General features: G+C 47.2%; 1 protein-coding gene across 1 annotated transcript in view; it reads right to left on the bottom strand.

Annotated features, from left to right (window-relative positions):
• Positions 1-20679, bottom strand: part of HPSE2 (heparanase 2 (inactive)) — a 111083-nt gene that overhangs the window by 31930 nt on the left and 58474 nt on the right. The window contains exons 4-5 of the mRNA XM_030488425.1: positions 5894-6067; positions 5200-5371 (exon numbers count right to left, since the gene is read on the bottom strand). Coding sequence (XP_030344285.1) covers positions 5200-5371; positions 5894-6067 — 346 coding nt within the window. The remainder of the gene's footprint in view (positions 1-5199; positions 5372-5893; positions 6068-20679) is intronic.

Genomic DNA, 20679 nt, shown 5'->3' with positions numbered 1-20679 from the left:
TCTGGATCTATTCAGTGACCCAGTACAGTCTGTGCCTCCAGCCTTGTGGTAGCTTGCGTAAGGATGAAGTTTCTGGCTCTGCTGACTGAAATGTGCTCACCTCTGCAACATCATTAAAGAGCCTTAGGCCAATACCGCAAGGATGTACTTTTTGAAGGAAGTTAAAAAGCCAAAACAGAGCTTCTAAAATTGCAGTGCTTACAAGTCCCTGTGTTGAATGGGGCACAAGTCCTTGTCAGCAAGAGGACAGGACAAATACCTACACACCTTCCTGAAACCCAGAGACCTTCCCTCTGCCGGATAACACCTACTCCAGGCTATCCTTGTTTCTCTTCCCTACTTGAATTTAACCAAACAAGCTTTGTCTACACAGTGTTACTCCAGAACAAGTCCCGTATAAAAAGCAATGCCTGGACTGACTGATGTGTGCTGCTTGACAGCCACAGCCCTCTTCATGGACACAAGGCATGGGCAGTCATCATAAGAATACTACCAAAGACTCTCCCATCTTTAGCACTTTGATTTTGCTTAACTCTCTGGTTGTGTTGGACCCCAAGTCTACAGCCTGTGCCATTCCATGAGCTATAAGTTAACACCTCTCTCTACCACATAAGTACCAATGCAGGAACCTGGGCTTGGGGTTGATTTGTGGATGCAGGGATCAGGGCTGAGGACTGCAACAGGTTTTAGCCTGACCTCTACCTGGGCTTCCCACAGACAACCAAAACATCACCTCCATGGCCCCTCCTGATCCTGACATGTCCATAGCTGGCAGAGAGGAAGGACTTCATCAGCACTGACAAACGTGCTTCCTCACCTGTATGGGCTCCTTTCAGAGCACTGTGGAATGACACCATCACTAAAAGAAGCCAAAGTGACCCACATGGGTGTTAACTCCCCACAGGTACTACAAACAGGGGATAAGAGGCAGTAAAATCATGAAGGATGAAAAAATCTTGTGCCTTGCGAGGTGTGGAATGGCATGTGGGAGCTTCCTCGCTTGCTGTGACACCTGGCCAGAGGTGCAGTAGCTCTGTGACCAGATGTGCAGTGGTGACAGCAGTGACAAGAACAGGCCAAGAAGACTGGGAAGAGGGCAGACAGACACCCAAGGAGGCAGCAGGTCTAGTGGCTCTGAGAGCTGGGGGGATAAGGAGTTAGGGAAAGGCTATAGCTCCATGCAAGGAAGATTTTCACTTCTCTGGTGACTCCCAGCAGGCTTGGGAACCAAAGTAGCCACAGAGCACCAACAACAGGCAGCCTAGCATGGGCACAAGCGCCTGCCCGCTTTTATCCTCCTGGCACTGCAGCTCCTGCTATGGTCGTGTTAACACCCCAATGCTTGTTAGTGTCCAGTGGCAAAAACTAGGCAACACCAGCTGAGGAACAACAGGTCATGAGCACGCCTAGCCAAATCTGCCCAGACATGCTGGTTTAAGTTTTGTGCCAAATGTTCTGAGCTTTAACACATGTTAGCATCTCTTCTTCCTAATAGCTTTCCCTTGTGTTTCTTCCCTTCCAGCACTGAACGTGTGATTCAGTCATGCATTAACCTTTGTGTCTGATTCCTGATCTGCTGTTAAAATCTATGTTAATTCCTTCGAATCTCACAATTTTTTTCCCAAGCAAATCCCAAGCAGTTCTGGGATTCCTGTACCCACAGACGCAGTAGGTAGCTAACATGGTCTGCTCTCCAACAGCTCAGGCTGCATGAATGCTCTAATTAACACCTCATCAAACTCAACTGTTGGTTGTGTCTGGAGAAATTCCCTCTTGCACCTGTGCATTCACAAGACACCATTCCTAGCTCCCTCACAGCAGGTCCCAGCCATCGGAGCCATGCTGCATCCCTGCAGAGCCCGTCCTTACATCAGCACTAGTGGTCCTGTTCCAGTCTCTAGGACTTGCCAGCCTGCAGTGACACTGGTACACTCTGTGTATCTGAGCCATTGCACCATGCAGGGTGGTACGAAAGCTCAGGAGCAATAACTCTGCAGTGAAGGATGTGCAAAACCCGTGCTGCTGCGTGTCAGGCAGGGCTCTCCTTCCCTTGTCGTGTCCTACCTCCACCATCAGACAGCGCATAGGTTTCACCAGCACAGCTCAGTGTCAGCTGCCTAAGGACAGATTTTGCAGTGGGACAGTGTGGTCACGCCCCTACAAGCTGCAAACCTTCAGGTTCCTGATCTATGTTCTTCATTTAGCCTGCTTAGCAGACACCAGAGAAAGATGGCATCCCAGCTTCAGTCCCACCATGTCCTGAAGGACAGGCCCTAGGACTGGATCAGAACGGCCTTGGGGGTGTCCATCTCCCATCACTGAGACAGACAGAGCCTGGTACACAGCAGAGAGCAATGTCCAATTCACGTTGATGTTGCCATTATTGCAGGACAAGGTTTAAACACAAAGAATGAGTTTAGCTTGCTTGCTTGAGATAACAGTTAAACAATAGACTACAACGTTTGGAACACAGAGCATGAAACAGGAAAATGTAATTTTATGCAATACTTCAATATGAGACTTTTCTCTGAGTGTTTCAGGACCTCAGATAACTCTAGAGGCTTTCCCTGGAGAACAATTAGTGCCAGCTTCTGCTGTTGGAGATCATTCCTTGGGCCTCTCTGAGCTCTCATCTCCTCTCCCCACCAAAACCCACCTCTTCACTTTGTGTAACGGGGCACTGCTTGCCTGACAGACTGATCCACCCATCCTGTCTTCTACTCTGGAGTGTTTCATCTCTCCCCTCCAGCCCTACTTAACATTTGAGTCATAATCCTCCACTTGGTGTATCTGTTCCTACCTGGTTGACTTCTGCTCTTCATCAGTTTTTCTAAAATAAGAGAAAAACATTGCAGGTTTCACCTCATCAGGACTGTTAACTGCACACAATGTATTTGCTCTGGAGCCTTCGTCCTACTGTGAGTACTATGTAGACCACTCATGGTGGTCTAGCAATGCAGACTGCAGGCTTGCCATTGAGAGCACCTTAGAATCATAGAATCACAGAATAGTTAGGGTTGGAAAGGACCTTAAAATCATCTAGTTCCAACCCCCTGCAATGGGCAGGGATGTCACCCAAGGCTCTGTCCAACCTGGCCTTGAACACTACCAGGGGTGGGGCATTTACCGCTTCGTTGGGCAATCTGTGCCAGTGCCTCACCATCCACACAGTAAGGAACATCTTCCTTATATCTAACCTGAACTTGCCCCTCTTAAGGGAAGTTAAGAGGTTCCTAAATTCTTTCTCCTCTCTTTTGCTTGCCTACTGTGTGGAGGTCATTCAAGGTCTGAGAGACATGTCTTGGCCGAGACAGCCACAGGCACATGCTGAGCCACATCCCATCGAGCTCTTGGTATCACTAACTGAAGGTACTCAAGTGACCTCGGGGAGCTGCTGGGAATAAATCTCATGCTGTCAAGCAGCTTAGGCACTGGGGTTTATTTGTCCTTTTGCAACTCCATTTCCTAATACTGCCAATGGGCATTTAGCCTTTTGTCTTTGTGTAATCAGACTTGTTCCTCCTATTTACACCCTGCCTAGTAATAATTGGGTCTTTATGTGGAAAGACAAGCAGCTCTTTTCTCACAGGACCTCGTGGGCCATGCAGGCACATGCTGCTCACCATGAGCTGCGGATACCAAGGTTTGGAGTGCATGACACAAGGTTTCTCCATGGGAGAGAGAAGTCACTTTAAGCGCCTGTGGACCAGCATCACCCTGGCAGGCAGGGATGGCAGCAGAGAAACAGCATACAGCTTAAAGAGCAGGCATGGCATGCTCGTTGCAGCTCTTTCACACCCACATGAAAGACTGGAGAGTCCCCACCATTCCATCACCAGGACTGTTCAAACCCTAGCCCTTCCCAACCTTCCCTTTCATTCGAGATGGTGTTTCTGCCATCCTCTCCATCAGATCATACACTACAGCCTCGCTCGTGGGGTTGCTGTCAGTCACAGCACAGCTCCAGCGTTGCAATGCTGCTGGACCACCCTGGCCGTGCAACTTGGCTCTTCCAACCCCTCTTCCCTGGGACCTGGCTGCGGCACACCAAGGGCAAACGCAGCAGTAGGACTTCCCTTTCTCTAAGAGCTTCTTGGCACGCATCCCTGTTGTTTTCCTTACTCAGCCCTCTCCTCCCAGCGCTAATGGATTTCCTGCTGATCAAGGCTACTACAACATTTTGTAACTCTCCCTGCGCTGTCTTGGACATGATGCACTCATATGGCACTGGTGGCAGCCATGGTGCTGGCACAGGGGCTGCTCCTCCACTTCTGTCAGCAGGAAGGATGCTGGTGTCACAGCTGGTTCAACCAGCTTTATGGTCTTTTTGTGCTGCTGCAGCAGAGCTGAGAATTTGGCCCTGGCTCCCTCCCCACCTCGCCAGGGACTGCATCAGTGTGCTGTTTATTGTTTCTGCCAGATCATTCATGCAGATGTTAATGAATACTAGACCCAGCTTTGCTCCCAGCAGAGTCCCTTCCACACCTCCCCCTGCCCAATCCTCTGCACTGGAGTTTCTATTTACAGTCCTGCAGGGAATTACCCCTCTGCTGCACGGTCTTTGAGCCGCACAGTCCCCATTCCTGCTGCCAGCAGGCTCCCACACCTCCCTGGTTCCTGTAGCTGTCCAATGTCACCTCCAGGTGTCTGTGTCCCTCACTGTCACCATTCCTTCTCCACCTCTGGCCTCCCCAAACTAGAGACATGCCAATTCTCCTCGGAAGGAGCAGAAAGCTTGGCCAGTGGAGAAAGTTGCTACAGGTTCCTCCGCTGCACAGATGGAGAAAGCACAGAGAGAAGAAGTCGTCAAGTGGGAAGAGCAAAGCAATTTGTCCAGGAGGACTCTGAGACAACATCTACACTGATAAGTGGTTCCAGGACCCATCTCCTGGCCCTGCAGTTCACGGGCATGCAGGAGCCTACATCCACACCACTGCACTATGTTTATGTCTCAACAAGGTGGGCACCTCAGTCTGTCTATAATTGGGAAACACTGGGAATACTTGGAGAAAGTGGAGGAATCAGCCCAGCGCAAAATCCCACCAGGGACCATGTCTTCAAGTCCCCGGTACTGTGATGCCTGAGCCACATAGAGTCTCAATGTCCTGGCAGCTGTTGGACATTGGGAAGCCAAGGAGCAAACCTACCTGCTTCAGGAAGGGTTTCTGATCTCCTCTTCATCAAAGCAACATCACTTACCCTTCCAGGAGAGCGATGACGTTCTTTCTGGGCCTCCCAATGTTTGGCCCATAGAGGTTTGCTCTGGAATAAGTGCGGATAAGCTGCAGCAGGCTTCTCAGCTGGACGTAGTCCTTCCCCAGCTGGCTGCCGTTCACCGAGCGGCCGATCAGGGTCCGATAGTTATTGGGCTCTGGGAAAATAAAAATAAACAAGCAAGGCTTGCCAGCTCTGTTCCTTCAGCCGTGCTTCCGGAGAGAGACACACAGCTCATGCTGTCGCATAGCTTGAGCTCCACAGAGCTGCCTGCAGAGCAGCACAAGGAGCCTCTGAGGAGTGGATGAGGTGACCCTTTTGCTGTGTGCTGGGTGAAGGACCACCCCCTTGGTGTCATGCTCTTGTCCCTGCAGGGTGTCCCACTCCCCTGGCACTGCAGTCACCACACAGGTCCATATAGCTGCTGATCTGGCCAACCCAGCAGCTGAACCAGAAACATTTCATGTGTTTAATACAGATGATGGAAACGTCCAGCTAACGGGCTAACACATGCCAGGTCCATCTAAGAGATAGCGCTGCCTTATAGCAGTGTCCTTTAAATCCCTCTGAAACTACGCTGGCAAAGCATCTTGCGATCTGCAGATATCCTTTTCCAAAAGGGAATACCTTTCTGCTACAGTGAGCTCCATTCCCGTGGCTCTCCTGTTCCCACACTCACCATTGCCCAGCTCCCAGGAGATGTTGTACTTCTTGCTGGCACTGTACTTCAGAAGGCTGAGGGCATTGGAGCTGTTCCAGGAGTTGTTGGGATTTCGGCGCAGAGCATTCAGTGCAAAGATCAGGTGAAGGCCAGAGCAGTCAGCAAAGTTATAGAGTTTGTCTAAAGACCTGGCTGGGAAGAAACAAAAAACAGTTTGTAGTTCAAACGAAAGCTAGTTCCAGGGAGGTTCAAATGATCCTGCTGTCCATCAGAGCTTGCCTTCTGTGTAGGATGAGCCAGGGTCAAACGCCATCCCATGACATCTGTGACCACAGAAACACACCTGAGCTTTGAAACTGGGATAGGATTCCACATGTGGGCTCATCTCCTTCCAGCATGAAACTTGGATGCCCTCCACCACTGTGTCAGAGCTCGGGGCCATGTTTTCAGAGACAAGTGACTTTATAACATCTCTTTTCATCTGCTCTTGGCATGGGAAGTTCAGCCTTTCCTGTGCTTATCCTGCCTTGCATCTCTTTCTGAGCAGATCCCTGCAGCATCTGGGGACCAGAGGAGGAAATCACCACCCCAGACTGCCAGCCCATGGCCACCTCTCCTGCATGCCACCACAGCCTGCTCTCTGCTCCCACAGCCCCCTGTGCAGTAGCCAAGCCCCAGCAATAACCAAGTAGAGCCTCCAAGGTGTGCACCACACACCTGGCTAGCCTCTGCTCTGCACACAAAGAGGGGAGCTTTGTGCCACCCCTTGAGCTCAGGGAGAGGAGGGCTCCTTGCCTGGTGACAGCCTGGCCAAGCCCTCCTGGGTGCTGGGGTCTTTGTGGGATTCGTGTCCTACCTGCTGGCCCCAAAGCCAGAATCTCCCCTGCTCTATTGTGGGCTTGGTGAGCAGGGGGGAACCGGCCAGCAGCACAAGGAGAAACCAAAGGAAGAGCTGGTCCACTATTCGGGGAAGAGTGACATTAGCACAGAGCACTGCTGGGAGAGCCAAAACCCTTAATGCCTTTTTTTCCTTCAATCTTCCCTAAAAAACTCAACAGCAATCAAATGCCTGACAAAGCTAATGCCAGCATTAGCAGGATACAAACTCACACGAAAGAGAAGATTTGGTGAGAGAGTAATTAGATAACTGTGGTGTTTTCAATCATCCCTGCCTGTTGAACTGCATCCCAGGACACTCAGAGAGCTTCCTGAAGCAGCCTTGGAGATGCAACCACTTAACTGTGAGGAGCCACTGGAGATGGGGAGGTTCCAGGGGGCTGGGAGGGCAAACTGAGGGCTCTGCTTTCAGAAGAGGGGAAGGAGGCACTGGGGAATTAGAATAGGCAGACCGGCTTCAGGTCTCGGAAAAATACTTGGACAAATAACCAAGCTGCTTGTCAGCACTTACAAAATATAAGGAGATGATCAACAGCCACAGGAATGTGTCAAGAACAAATCACACTGAAGCAATCTACTGACAGAAGAGCAGGGCTTGTGGGCAGCAAAACAGCCATTTAAGTCTTATACCTTGGTTATTTTTAAGGCTTTGGACATGATTGCACATAATGTTCTCTCCAGAATGTGAGGTAACCCTGATCTAGACTGAACTGCAGTGAGAAATAGGCGCACTGAGAGAAGCTACCAGTAATTTGCTGTTAAACCAAAGGGTCTAGGCAGCCTGCTCTGGGTCTTTTTACGCATTTCCATTAAAGAGGGGTATAAAGGAGTGGAGGGTGCATATATCAGACTTGCCATGGCACTGAAGGGACAGCACGGCCAAAGGAACTGAAGTGATGGAGAAGAGGCCCAGGGAACTGCTCTAAGCCCAGGGGTGATGCTGTGAGTCTCCCTGTACCCACACTGCTCAACTGAGGTGCTAGTGAGATGGTGGCATCCGGGAGCTGCTTGCTCCAGTTGGGATAAGCTGCTCACAGCTTGTACGTCTGCGTTTATCCTGTCACCCTTCCTGGACACTGAAAGCCTTGGTGAATATGGAGCCAGCTCTGAGGTCTGAAAAGAATAAACTTATTTTAAAAGTCATGTTTTAAGGAGGGTCAAGGAAATCAGCTAACTGAATAGCTAACTAGCAAAGTCATGGAAAGGAGAAGAAAGGAAAAATGCAGAAAAGAAATTCCTAATCTCTTTCACAACCTTTTTCTAAACGCTACTGGTTGTTTGAGTGAAAGTAGCTGAATTAGATTAATCTAATATAATGTATTCATCCCACTGGTTCAGGCACATTAGCTATTTTTTCTGGATGTTTAGTGAATTAGAGACAGATACAGTTACTTAATACTCATTTACTTCAAACCTCCAAGCAGAAAGCTGCACTTGAAATGAGTGTCCTGTAAAGAAGATAAGATAGACACCTAAATGACAACATGAAGATAGCAAAAAGGTGTTACCTGCAGCTCCCCTGCTAGAAATGAAACCTTTTCACTGGTGCAAAACAGTTGTACTACAGAAGGGGATTTGAACCATGTTTAGGGGCCTCTGCAGAGGACTGGGAATTGATTTTCCATGCATCCACTGGAGGAAACAAGCCGTCTGTTTATCCCAATGCAGAGCCTGCCACTGTGAAATTATATTTTCCCCATGAGACCTGTTTTGTTTCTGTGTGCCTGGACACAGAGATGCCATGTGTATTTTGTGTTCTGACATGACTTTCCAAGCTGGAAACCTCAGCGATCAGGAGAGAGAGCTGGGAGAAATGCACAGATGTTTGGGGGTTGTTCCTGCATATTTCCAGTGGTCTCCCAGCACACAAACTCACCTGCAGACTGCAACGAGGCCACAAAGAGCAGAAAACTACTAATAAACTTCACTCTGCATCAAACCAGGTTGTTAATGTGGGCACTCTTGGAATCAAGAGTATCAGGTATCAAGTCAGCTTATCTCCTTCATCCTTAGCAGCTGTCTTGGGATAGCATGAACTTGAGTCACCAGTCTCTCCAATGACTCTGGCAGAGCCTTCATGACCAGTGTGCACAAGATGCCCAACCGTTAGTGGTTAACTGGCATGTCTGACCCCTCCTGAGATGACCATCTTAAACTAGACATCTCTGTTACAGACTGCTGCAGTAAGGTAAGTAGTGTCATGAGTGGCTAAAGCACAAAAAGAAACATATTTAGAAGACCTCGAGTGACGTCCAGCCCTCCATGAGTACAAACAGCGCCAAATGAGAGTTCTATAAATACTTTACTGCCATGGCTGGGGATGGCCACGTTATTTCTGAGTAATGAGAACATGAAGAAATGCAGTATTATTAACAGCTGGCTAACCCTCACTTTGAATTCTGGATAATTGCACTGTTTTTTCTTCATCAAACACAGAAAATCTTGCTGGAATTTAACCTTTCCCCAGCTAACAGATCATTAGGCAAGGCTTTCACAAAGCATTTCAATAGAAAAAGCCATTGTCATACCAGAATGAATCTTAATAGAGCAGAACTGGATTTATAAGATGTTCTCCCTGCCCCTTCTCCCCCTCTGCCTGCACAGGCTCAGGACATACATGCCACTGAGTTCAGGGAGAAGGAATAAAGCAAATAAAAATAAAAATAATAATTAAAAAAAAAGTTGAAGGATGCCAAGAGTCAGCTTCTGTCACTTACTGATGCTCACGACTGATGCTCATGTAGTTGGAGTAAGGCTAACTGAGGCAGCAAAGCTACGTGCTCCGTTCCTTGCACCCTGCAGCAGTGCTTGCTGGCAGGTTTCAGTGGGGATGGATGCCTGTCTCGGTGGGTTTGGGACTAACAGCAGCCAGCAGACAGAGACAAAGGCCCCAAGGCCTGGCACAAAAGAGAAATCAGAAGATATTTGGGCTTTCTCAACCTTCTACTTCCTTGGTTGTAGAGGCTTGAGCGCATCTGGAGAGTGAATGCTGCCCAATGATGCATGGCTGGGTGGCCGCCAGTGAAGATCTGCTCTCAATACTGCCCTCAGCTGAAACTCTGCTCAGGGGTTAAAGGTTTTGGCTGTTTGCATGGATCCCTCACCCTGCACAGAGGGAGGCAAACAATTTCAAAATGCAGGAGAAGGTGTCTGTGAGGCCACAAATGGTGGTGGTGTTCATGGGACAAGTATGTCTTTTGGGATTCCTTCCCATTTTTCTATTTTTCAGATTTTAAAGTCCTCTGAAAGGTGGATGGCACTTAACTCTTTTGCATACCAACACAAAATGTGAGGCACATTAAATCATCTCTGGCAGTTTAAAATAATTGAAAAGACTTTCCAGTTATAATTACTGATTTAAGCTTTATGCTTAGAGACTTTATAAAGAACAGAGTATTGACTGCCATTTGGTGAGAGGGACAGTTCAATGATCTCTGGGTTTGAAAGTCTTCCACAGTTTTTATTCTGCTTCAGGAATTTTGCTTTGGCAGGCTTTAGCCCAGAGAGTGGAAATCCATGTACATGCTGAGACGGAGGCTGAGATCAGCCAGCAGGCTGAGGGATGGCGGGGCATGGCATGGCGTGCTAGCGGCTTTCGTAACTCTGGGAAGTCAACCAGAAGGACAGGGAAGAAGAGCCTGTTCTTCCTCTATCTTCACTATTCTCCACATCCATCACTTGCACGTACAGCGCGTACCAGCGCTGAGGAGGATGGGGTGAGAGCTGAGTGGGCAACACACACCACACTTCCCAAATCCGCAGGTTAGCTGAGAGACCAAGCAAATGCACAACAGGTGAACCCTTCTGTTGATAAAGCAAAGAAATGCAGTTCTAGAAATAACGATTTCAACTGATCATGGGTATTGCTTGACTCTGCCTACCCCATAAATTCTAAACAATGCCTGGAGCATCCCTGCAAACAGCTCCTGGTGCCAGCACCAAAGCCAGCAGCATCCCCTGCCCTTGAACACCCCACAGGAGATAGCAGAGGGAAGGGGCTGGGAAAGACCTGGCAAAGAGCAAAGAGAAGCCCAAAGAGAGCTTGACAGGGAGGGGGCAGAAAGGGCAGTACAGAGTGTTCAGACAAGAGCTGGCGAGAGCAATGAATGGAAAAAGAAGGGTATTACCACTTACAGAAGATCAAGTGGGTACATGGAAAATTTATTTACAAATTGCCACCATAGTCAGCTGAATCTCATTTGCACTGGCTCTGTTGGGCTGAAAATCCTTATAAAACCACATGTGTGTGGCAAGGACTTAATGTTTTCTTAGCAAATAAATATGAATCAGAAGATATTCAACAGGCAATCAGAGTAACTCCAGACCCATGGGACAGGTCTGCAAAACTGGCTTGAAATCTTCCCATGGATTCCATCCCCAGTCACGGTAGGGTTTCAGACAGGAAAATCAGACCCCCACCCTCCACAACTTGCACACTTGGAACACTAAAGATTGGCCTTCACCATCACCGCAAGTTCAGAAGAAAAGCAACATCTCACACTGTCCATATGCACTATAATATCCAGCTTGATCCACTGGATCATGGGAAGATTTTCCTATTCTAGATGCATGTTAAGCCATTCCTTCAAAGTTGCTTAATGAGAATTTCAAAGATTTTGAGGATACCAAGAAACCCGCACAGTTGCTGGGAATTGCATTCTAATGATGACCATCCCAGCTGGGAAGCTGTTTGGTTTTAATTCAGTCTTCTGAAGCATTTTGCTATGCAGTAAACCACGCTGTGTAAAGATGCTGAAGAATTTCCAGGCAAAATTGCTGGCAGGAGGGAAAAGTTTGTTTGCCTCAGGCACACATTTCACCTGAAATGCTCCCTCTACCTGGTCAGGCTTCCGATTTCCCCCTGAGAAGATGGAGGTGTGCAGAACTGTCCCTTTCTCTCATTTACCTCCCAGGGTTCTTTACTATTCCATGGGGCAGCAAAGGATGGGGGCGTGCTGCATGTGGGAAGTGCTTCCCAAGGCAAGGTGCAGCGTTGGAGGTCTGTTCTGAGTGACAAGAAGTGCTTTGGCAGAGCCTAATGGTGCTATAGAAAAGGGATCTAGTTTAATCCCATCTGAAGAATACCTGAAAGTTGGAGGAACTGGCTTTAATACTGCCAGCCAGTAAAGAAACGCTGCACACTGTGTGTTAATGAGAACCTGGATTTTATATCCAGCTGGATGACAGATGGGGGATCTGGGGCTATTCCCCTTGGAGTATCAAGGGGGCCTTGTTCCAAGGGAATTGTTGTCATCATCCCTGGTCTTTAAGCAGCTGAACATCGACCCTCAATATTCATTCAAGTCTTTAACTAGATTTTTCATTTCACTGCCAACGCAGAGGTGATTATGCTGACCACGTGAGCTAGGTTTAGTCCTTAACACCACTGTACAGAAATAGCAGTCTGGGGGCTTGGTGTCAATCTCTCGCCAATAAGGAGCTTGGCCGGCAGCCATGGATTGTAGGCTGAGTTCCCAGCTGGCATATAACTTGGAAGACAACCATGAGGTCTGGGTTCAATATCCAATTGCTAAGGAGTCTGGCTGACAGCCTCATTTTGTGGAATGAATCCCAAATTAATATAATGCTTTTGATACCAGACAAGGGGCATGGCCCACTTCCAAATGCTGTAAGGGCTCAGATAAAAGCCATAGACATTGGGTTCAGTGTGTAAATGGTATTGAGGTCGGATAGCAGTCAGGATTGGGCTTAATCCTCATATGGTGAGAAAAAGGAATGAGCCCTGAGCTCTGTCTTCATGCGGAAAAAGAGCTCAAATGAGCAGAATAGCTCTGTTTTCAATCCTCGCGTGGTAGAGAGCTCACAGGACAGTAATGGTTTCTAGGAACAAGTGTAAATTGTCATAGAGCTTCAGAAGAGATGCGGGATCTGGGTTCAATCTCCAATTGCCGTAAAGCTCAAATAATGGCCAAAGGGGCAATTTCCAAACCCTCTGTTCCAGCCTGGAAGGAACTAAGATCACATTACAGCTAAGAAAGTGTTTTCTTCTGCTGCATAACTTAAGACCTTTTCCCTTTTGCATCGGTATGAATCCAGCATCTTCTAAAGTTTCAGAAGGAAATGGAGGTGGGTAGGGAGAGAGCTGCAGGTTTGAACAGAGCAAGAGAAAATAAGACCGTGAGCACCACCTGCTCTTATGCACCTTGTTGGACATCCCAGATCACTGAGCTTGAGCCATGGAGACTGCTCCAGAGAAAACATGGGTACAGCTCATCAGCACCCTCTTGCCTGCACCACTGGGCATCCTCAGGGCTTCTGCATGAGGCAGCTCATTCCATGGAGAGACAGTGGTGATAACCTGAGTCGCAGTTACTGGCACCACTTGCACAAGGGACTGGTGTGAAACACTGAGTGCAGCAGTAACTCACTCCTGCTCTCATAGCTCACTTGTGGAGTAGCCTCCTGTCACAGCTAGTCCCACTTTGTGCAAAGGATTGCAAATAAAATGTGTATAAAATGCTCGACTGCTCCTTTGAGTGGGCATTTAAAGTTGGTCAGTTACATAGGAAACCCTTCCTGGATGAGGTTTTATCAAAAGTGATACCGATCCTGTGATGCACTTCAAATTTGATCAACCGGCACTATCTATCTCCCTTCTCTTGAAGAAATACTTTAAAATCTAATTCTGGTCCCTGGGGCTCTCAGCTTTAGCTCTAAAGTCTGAATAGGATGGACCACAGGTGACAGGGCCTGATTGCTGTGAGTGCTGCTGTAACAAACTGTTGTTTGCGATTAGCCAAATTCTCAAGCAGCAACTGCAGACTTGGGGTAAAATCCCCCAGAACACCCTCTCAGGGCAACAGTTACCCATTCCTAATGACCAGGGGTGCTGAAGACAAGTCCTGTCAGCACAATCCCTTGCACAGGCAATGGGCACAGCCCAGCGGTCTGCTCTTTACCCCATGCAAAGCTACAGTGCCGGGGACGGGTTACAGCCCATGTCGCAAGGTTGCCTTCCTCCAGGATTTACCTATGCATGTGGAAGGAGCAAACCCACCAGGCTTGGGAACACGGCTACAGATAGAACCCAGCTCCACTGCCAGACCATTTGCTGACAGAATGACTGTTTTATATGGCTATAAGAGCGGCTATAAGAGCAGCTATAAGCACAGCTGTCTGAAAAGCAACAAAATCTATGATGTGTGTTTCTAAATCCAGTGACAGCTGGCAGTGCTGAGCTGCAGCTCGTTCCTTCTTTTACACAGTTTAGCTAAAACACTTCTCCGCGATCCCCCCAATTTATCAACAAACAGCAGTTTCTGGAACAATTTAAAAGCATTCCCAAATAGGTAAGAAGTGGTCAGCTCTTCAAGCACTCAGAGATTTGCGAGCTCCCAAATAGGCAGGCAGCTGGAGACGGATGGGGACGGCTGATGGGAGGACTGAATGCCCTCCTCAGCTGCCTTGTGGGGAGGACCGGGCTGTGGATCACATCAGAATGGGGGGCTTTGAGGTGGGCGTACCTGGGCAGCTGCAGAGCATTACCCATGGGTGGGGGGAATGGTGCTTCATATGGTTTAAAGTTGGTTCGAGGCATAAACGCAAGGCACTGCTGTCCTGCAAGAGAGGGGAGGTGACTTGGTCCCTGCACAGTGCTGCTCCACAGCCAAGGAAGCCACATGGAGGGGGATCTCCTCCTGTGATTGGGTCTTGCCTCACAGGGTTGGGAAACCCCATGCAGCCCAAACCCACACAGGCATGACAAGATAACGCTGTAGCTTGATGTAGAGCTGTAACACAAAGCAGAGGGAGAATTCGTAAGGGCGGGTACCATGCCTATCCCCACACTCACCTCCTCCTGTGGGGCAGATGATAGCAGCCATCACAGGGCCCCCCTCCCCTGTGTACCACCTGCTGATCGGGCAAGTTGCATCCACATCAGACTTTCAAGGTACCACAGTTGCAAGGCAAAGGTTTTCCTTATAAATCATCTTGACAGTGCCTGAAGTGCTAACACTGCAGCAAGAGGACAGATGTTTTCAGCGCTTTCCTGCAAAAAGTGAGCTGGGCAGCATGGGCTGAGCATATGCTGCATGGCTAAACTGGAGTGAAAGATGTACGAGTGTGAAGCATGTTTTTAACATGTTCATTTAATCTCAGTAAAATGCTTAACCCAGGTAAGCTGTGCATCTAGCTCAATGATTCCCTTCAGTCCCATACTCTGGTTTTGCTGCTTGAAGTGCTGTCATGTGGCAGACACAGCTCGATTCAGAAGAGCCTCCCCCAGGGATGCGAGCCAGACCCACCCAACAGCTCCCTGAGGAGCCGCAGAAGGCGCAGTGCCTTCTACCGAACCTGAAATACCACATCGGGAACAAATTCAAACTGAGGAGTTTCATGTTGCCAAACCCCAACGTTCAAAAATCATGAGTCAAACACCCAAAAATCACGAGACTGGCTCGATAAACCCAGTTTTAACATAATTTTAATTGCCTAGTGTTTTCAAATATTTCGGGTGCCTTTATAGGACATTTCTAAGCTCTTCTACTACCATGAGAGTGAAAATCTGGCTTGTTTTTATTTTTCCTTCTAATTGAGGTTGATGTGCACCAAAACAACTGTTTTATTTTACAAGTTGTTTGGGTTGGCCTTGCTCCCCTGTGGGTGGGGGCGGCGGGGATGGCAGGGGCAATGCCTGACACCCCTCGCCTGTTTGTGCTGCAAAGACGCTCTGCTGTCAAGCAAGGATCTGCACATCTCCTCTTAAAATCCCTAGATATTTTGGGGGGATAAACCCAGAATCCACAAAAATCAGGTGCTTCCTTTTATGCGTCTGAGTCAACGTTTCCTATTGCGCAAAGAGGTGCAGTCATGGCGCGGCGCTGGAAACCGCTGATCGCAGTCCTGGCCCATCCTCTTCTGCCTGCTGACCCCATTCTCGCCATCGGCCGTCCTTGGCTGTTCCCACTCGGAGCAGCTGATTTCCCCGAGAGGAAGAGGGAGTGACTGGGGCTCTTTGCACACTTTGTGAGCTGGGCATCTGGTATTTTTCAAAACTCTGAGATATTTTAACTGAAAACTGTCTTAAAAAAAAAAATAATTCAACGAAACCCAATCAGAAAACAACGCATAAAACCGGAAATGTTTCAATCTGAAATCCTTAATTAAAACCACACTCTTTAGTACATAAAGAAGGAAGTTAAAACAGAAATGTACTTTTGCACATTACAGACAGCATTATAATAAACACAAAGCACTGCCAAGAAAGAGGCATTTTCAAGGCTAAAGTAGATACCTCCAGCTGCACTCAAATAATGTCAGCGGGCTTGTCCACATTGCTGAATGTCGTTGCATCTGAACATGATAGCGAATGACCAAGCTAGGTGAATGAGGAAGATGGCAATTACTGGCACAGACCACTAGCACTGCAGCAAGGACCACAACCCACTGGGTTCTGTAAACACTGACTTCTCACAGATCCCAGCCCCTAATCTGTAAAGTATTTGAAGGAACTGGCCCTGGTTCTTCCTGCTCCTCTGGGCTTGCAGATACGGCTCAGCTGGAGGGACCCAGTTTGGCAGAAGCTCTCCCCTGCTAATCTTTTGGGGAATTTTGTACCAAAGCTCACAGGGTGGAGTCTGAACCTGATTTCAGAGGCACAGATGAATGGCTGGAAAAAGCCAGAGTCATTACCCTGGCGTTCCACGCCATGCAGCCCGGGACGCACACAAGGAATACAGGAGTCAAACCCAGTCCCTCAGCATGATGGATCAGATCATATCCAAAGGTATCCACTTGCAGCTTAAAATTTTCTGCAAGTATGTAAATTTAGCCTATCCCCATGTAAAATTTTGCAGTTATTTAACATCTGTAGTCAAAATAGGCACCTGGCTTCTAGTCCAAACTTACCTATTTTGGTCTTCTAGTAACTGGATCTTGCTATACCCCTGCCTGCTAGGTTTTTGTTTCTTGTAGATAGCTCAAGATTAAGATCATGCCTCCTCTAAATACACTTCCATTAAGAAATTTGCTGCAGGTCTTCAGATTCTTCACAGTAATGCAAGATGTTCCAAGCTTCCAATCAATTCTGCAGCACTTTCCTGTCCTACAGGTCTTACCAAGCTGCGTCTACAAGCTACTGCTATGTGAGACATTTAGAATCTCATGAAACAATACTGATGTGCTGAGGGAGGACAAGTCTGCTCACACTCCTGCTCCTCTAGACCAGCCCAGAGCCGTGCTCGAGTGCCTGCTGCTCACTGCCCAGGCGAGATGGTGTTCTGCAGAGAGAGGATGCTGGAAAAGGTAGCATCTGAGTGAAGATTGTTGGTACCTCTCCAACCTAGAGAGGTCTGGAAACTAGGTCTGAAGGGAGACACTGACGAAAGCTAGGGAGTGCCCTAACACCAACTGAAGGCTTGGAATATGGCTAAGAGAAAAGGAAACCGCAGTAGGCTCAGAGAAAAACTCTGAGTGAGAATAGCAGGGCAACCTTCTGATTGCATTATATGTCTGCACAGAAATGCCAGGAGAACAGAGAATAAGTAAGACTGCTTTAAAGCCCTCATATACAACTACAGCATTTAGCCTCACACATGCTTCATAGAAAGACATCATTAGAGGGGAATACTGATATGAGAACATATAACTTATTTAGGAAAGAAAAGAAGGAAATAGGAAGGGGGTTTTTTGTATGAAGAATACTTTGGGGTTCAAGAAGGGGTGGGAAACAGACTGTGCATGTCACCAGGGACAGAGAAAGATACAAGTAGCCCAGGAGATGTCCCACAGAGCTACCACAGAAGTAGGACATGGACAATGCCTTTTTGAGCATCCGACTGAAACAGCCAAATTATGTGAGCAGGTAGGAACAGGTAATCTTAGCTACCCTGGCTTCTGCTAAAGACAGAGGACAGACACACCAAGCTTCTGGAATGCATGGGGAAAAGTTGCTCTGGAGAAAGAAGGGAAAGTAGCATGGAAGGGGATGTTTATTACTCGGGTATTATTGATACAGAAAGTTGATAAATAGTCCAAAACTGGAAGTAAATGACTGCAAGTGGTTACAAAACCATAAAGTTCATCAATTTAAGGCAGTGAAGGAACATGAACAGCAGATTAAAGATAATGTCTTTTAAAAAAAGCAAATTTGAACAAATTCAGGGCACAGGTCAAGAGGATCTCTGGGGAAGGGAGTTTAAGACAGCATTTCCCAACCAGTGAGACATGGAGAGGCAACAGCTGTCCTGCGGGTCCAGGGGAGAGAGCAGCAGAAAGAACAGCAGGAAAATACCCTGCAAATACATACAAATAAGAGGAAGAAAGTGGAAAATACCAATCTGTAACTCAGTGCTACAGAGTAAACAACGTATTGACATAGACTCAGCTCTTTGCTTCAGTTTTCATAGAAACAATTATGTGTGACATGGCTGCTAACTACATTCATTTTAAGTGTGAAACAGAAGCAGATCTGAAGAGGGAAGGAACAGATGAAAGATCACTTAAGAGAGCTAAACCACAAAAGTGCTCGGTTATCACTATGAAATTTATATCAGACTGTTTTGTCAAATACAGAAGATTCATATGTATTCAATAAATCCTTTTTCCTGCATTTTCACCCAGAATTTTGCCATTATCAACATGCCCTCTTGCAATAATACTGCACTTTGCTGAAACGGTTTTTTACTCCTGGTATGCTGGAAGCATACTTAGTGTTTTACAACCCTGGACACAGACACATCCCTGATACCCTCAGCTTCCTCTTACTGCTTGCCAGCATTTCAGGGGAATGCATCTCCTCCAGCTTCACTGCAATGGAGATATCATCTGAACTACTTTATCCTTTTAAGGTGAGCAGTGAAGAAGAGGCATGACTCTGTGCAAAGTAAGCACCCAAATTGGTAGCACTCTGTAGGACCTCTGTACCCCTATCTTCTGGAGAAGAGGAGATCTGGAGAAGATCTCCACCCCAGCCCTGGAGATCAATGGTGCAGATACATGGACTTGGATGGGATGGATGTTTAATTTCATAACAGTTACTCTGCAGCTACTGCCACCAGCACAACTCCTCCACATTAGTTAGCTCATCCTTGTTCAGTGTGGAGATGGAGACGGGTGCTCACACAGCCTGCCAGGACAGTAGCTCCTAATATCATCCATTAATTGTATCATGTCTAGAGGTGGCTCTCAAAAATGCAGGGAGCCACGTAGGCAGAAGAGGCAGATGAGAGCACAGCTCACTCATGGTATGTGGGATTCAGCTAAACATGCAGCAAAAAGCTCTGCCATGAATTACTCCAATCAATGAATGGATTTAGATGTCAGACGTCAGCTATTTTCCGGAGAGACCCTCTGCATGGTTTTTAATACATCTGTGTACCCAACTGCTCAGTGACCTACAGCACTGCCCTCCTTCCTTCTCCCCTCTTACTACTGGAACACAAATCCTTCAACTGAAAATACATCATATTCTGCAGCTAGAGAGTCGCATTAAAATTGAGTCTATGAGGTGCTGGATTAAGCTAATGGTGTCATTGGCTTGCCTTCTGGGAGAGGGATCTGAGATTTTTACAATGTACTTGTCAGTTTTTTAAACTTACTTGGCTAAACAAATAACCACTGTTAAGCCTCTGAAAGGGATTCTGCCCCCAGCCAGAGGATCAGCCTTCCGAGACAATTCTTGAGGATAAAGCTTGATCTAAAGAAGCACAATTTCTCAGGGTTTAACTGAATATATCTCACTGGTTAAGTAAATGGTTTTCTTTCTGGATATGGCATAATCTCCACTGAAAAATAAATGCATGGAAAATATTAAAACTTATTAAAATAAATCCCCGCAAAACTGCTTGGCAGTCTCTAATTAAATAATTCCACCCAAGAATCCCAACCCCTAAGATTGCATACGGGATATGCCCACTGGCTCCCACCTTCGGTTAATGGGAACCATGTGGGCAGCATGAGAAGAAGGAAGTGCAAGAAAAGGTGAGCTGAGTGAAAGGCAGATGAACACACCATGGCATGCTGGGGAAGATTAAACTGAAGCAAAAAAAATAGGGCTGAAAGCTTTTGACAGCAGAGAACAAGAAAGTTTCCATATCTGAGGAAGGTTATGGGATCACTCTAAGTGGGAAGGAAGGTGTTAGCAGTTGGAAGAAAAGATTAGGTCTTGTCCTGGGAGGATATGCTTCAAAAGCATTTACTTTCCAGCTTAGCAATGACCTTGCTCCATTTATTGCTGCGGGCTGTGGATCTTGGAAGCCTGATCCCACAAAATGAGGCTGGTTGCGCATTACTGTACAGTTGATAAACGTTACACTATAAGAATTGAGAAATATATTTATGCTCAGAGCACTCAAAAATGACTCAACAGATTCTCACTTAGATTTCAGGTCTGAAACTTGAACATAAGGAATTCCCATTTTAAGAGAGATGATAGGATAAAATTATAAACACTCAAACACTCAAACAAAGGTTTGCAACCACCAACCCAGGTTTCCATATGCTCTTGTATTATATCAGCACCATGGGGATAAACAGGGTGAGAAGCTGGACACCAGGAGTACAAGTGAGGAGGTGTCAGAAACACCTCGTGGAGAGAAAACAGAGATAGACAAAGGGTGCCCAGGATGAAGGCAGTAGTGGCAGCAACCTCCAGCAGCACCAACCAGACTTGGCAGTGCCATGCTGTGATGCAACACAACAGCTTTGATCACAAACACTGATGGTGATGAATAAGTAGATACCTACAGCAATTTAGGGAGGAACGTGACATATTTTTTGTGCATGTGTGTAGAAACAGATGACTACACCTTTCTAGAGCACTTCTGGCCACCCAGTCAAGAAGTCGTACATGCAGCACTTGTGTTAGAAGAGGTGGCAGCAGCAGGGAGAGGTTCATTAAGCTGATTCTTCAGGTCCTAGTTGATCATAATTTCTGGTGAACTTTA

This window comes from Strigops habroptila, chromosome 5 (assembly GCF_004027225.2).
Source record: "Strigops habroptila isolate Jane chromosome 5, bStrHab1.2.pri, whole genome shotgun sequence".
NCBI lineage: Eukaryota > Metazoa > Chordata > Aves > Psittaciformes > Psittacidae > Strigops > Strigops habroptila.
This window is presented reverse-complemented; position numbering and strand designations above follow the sequence as displayed.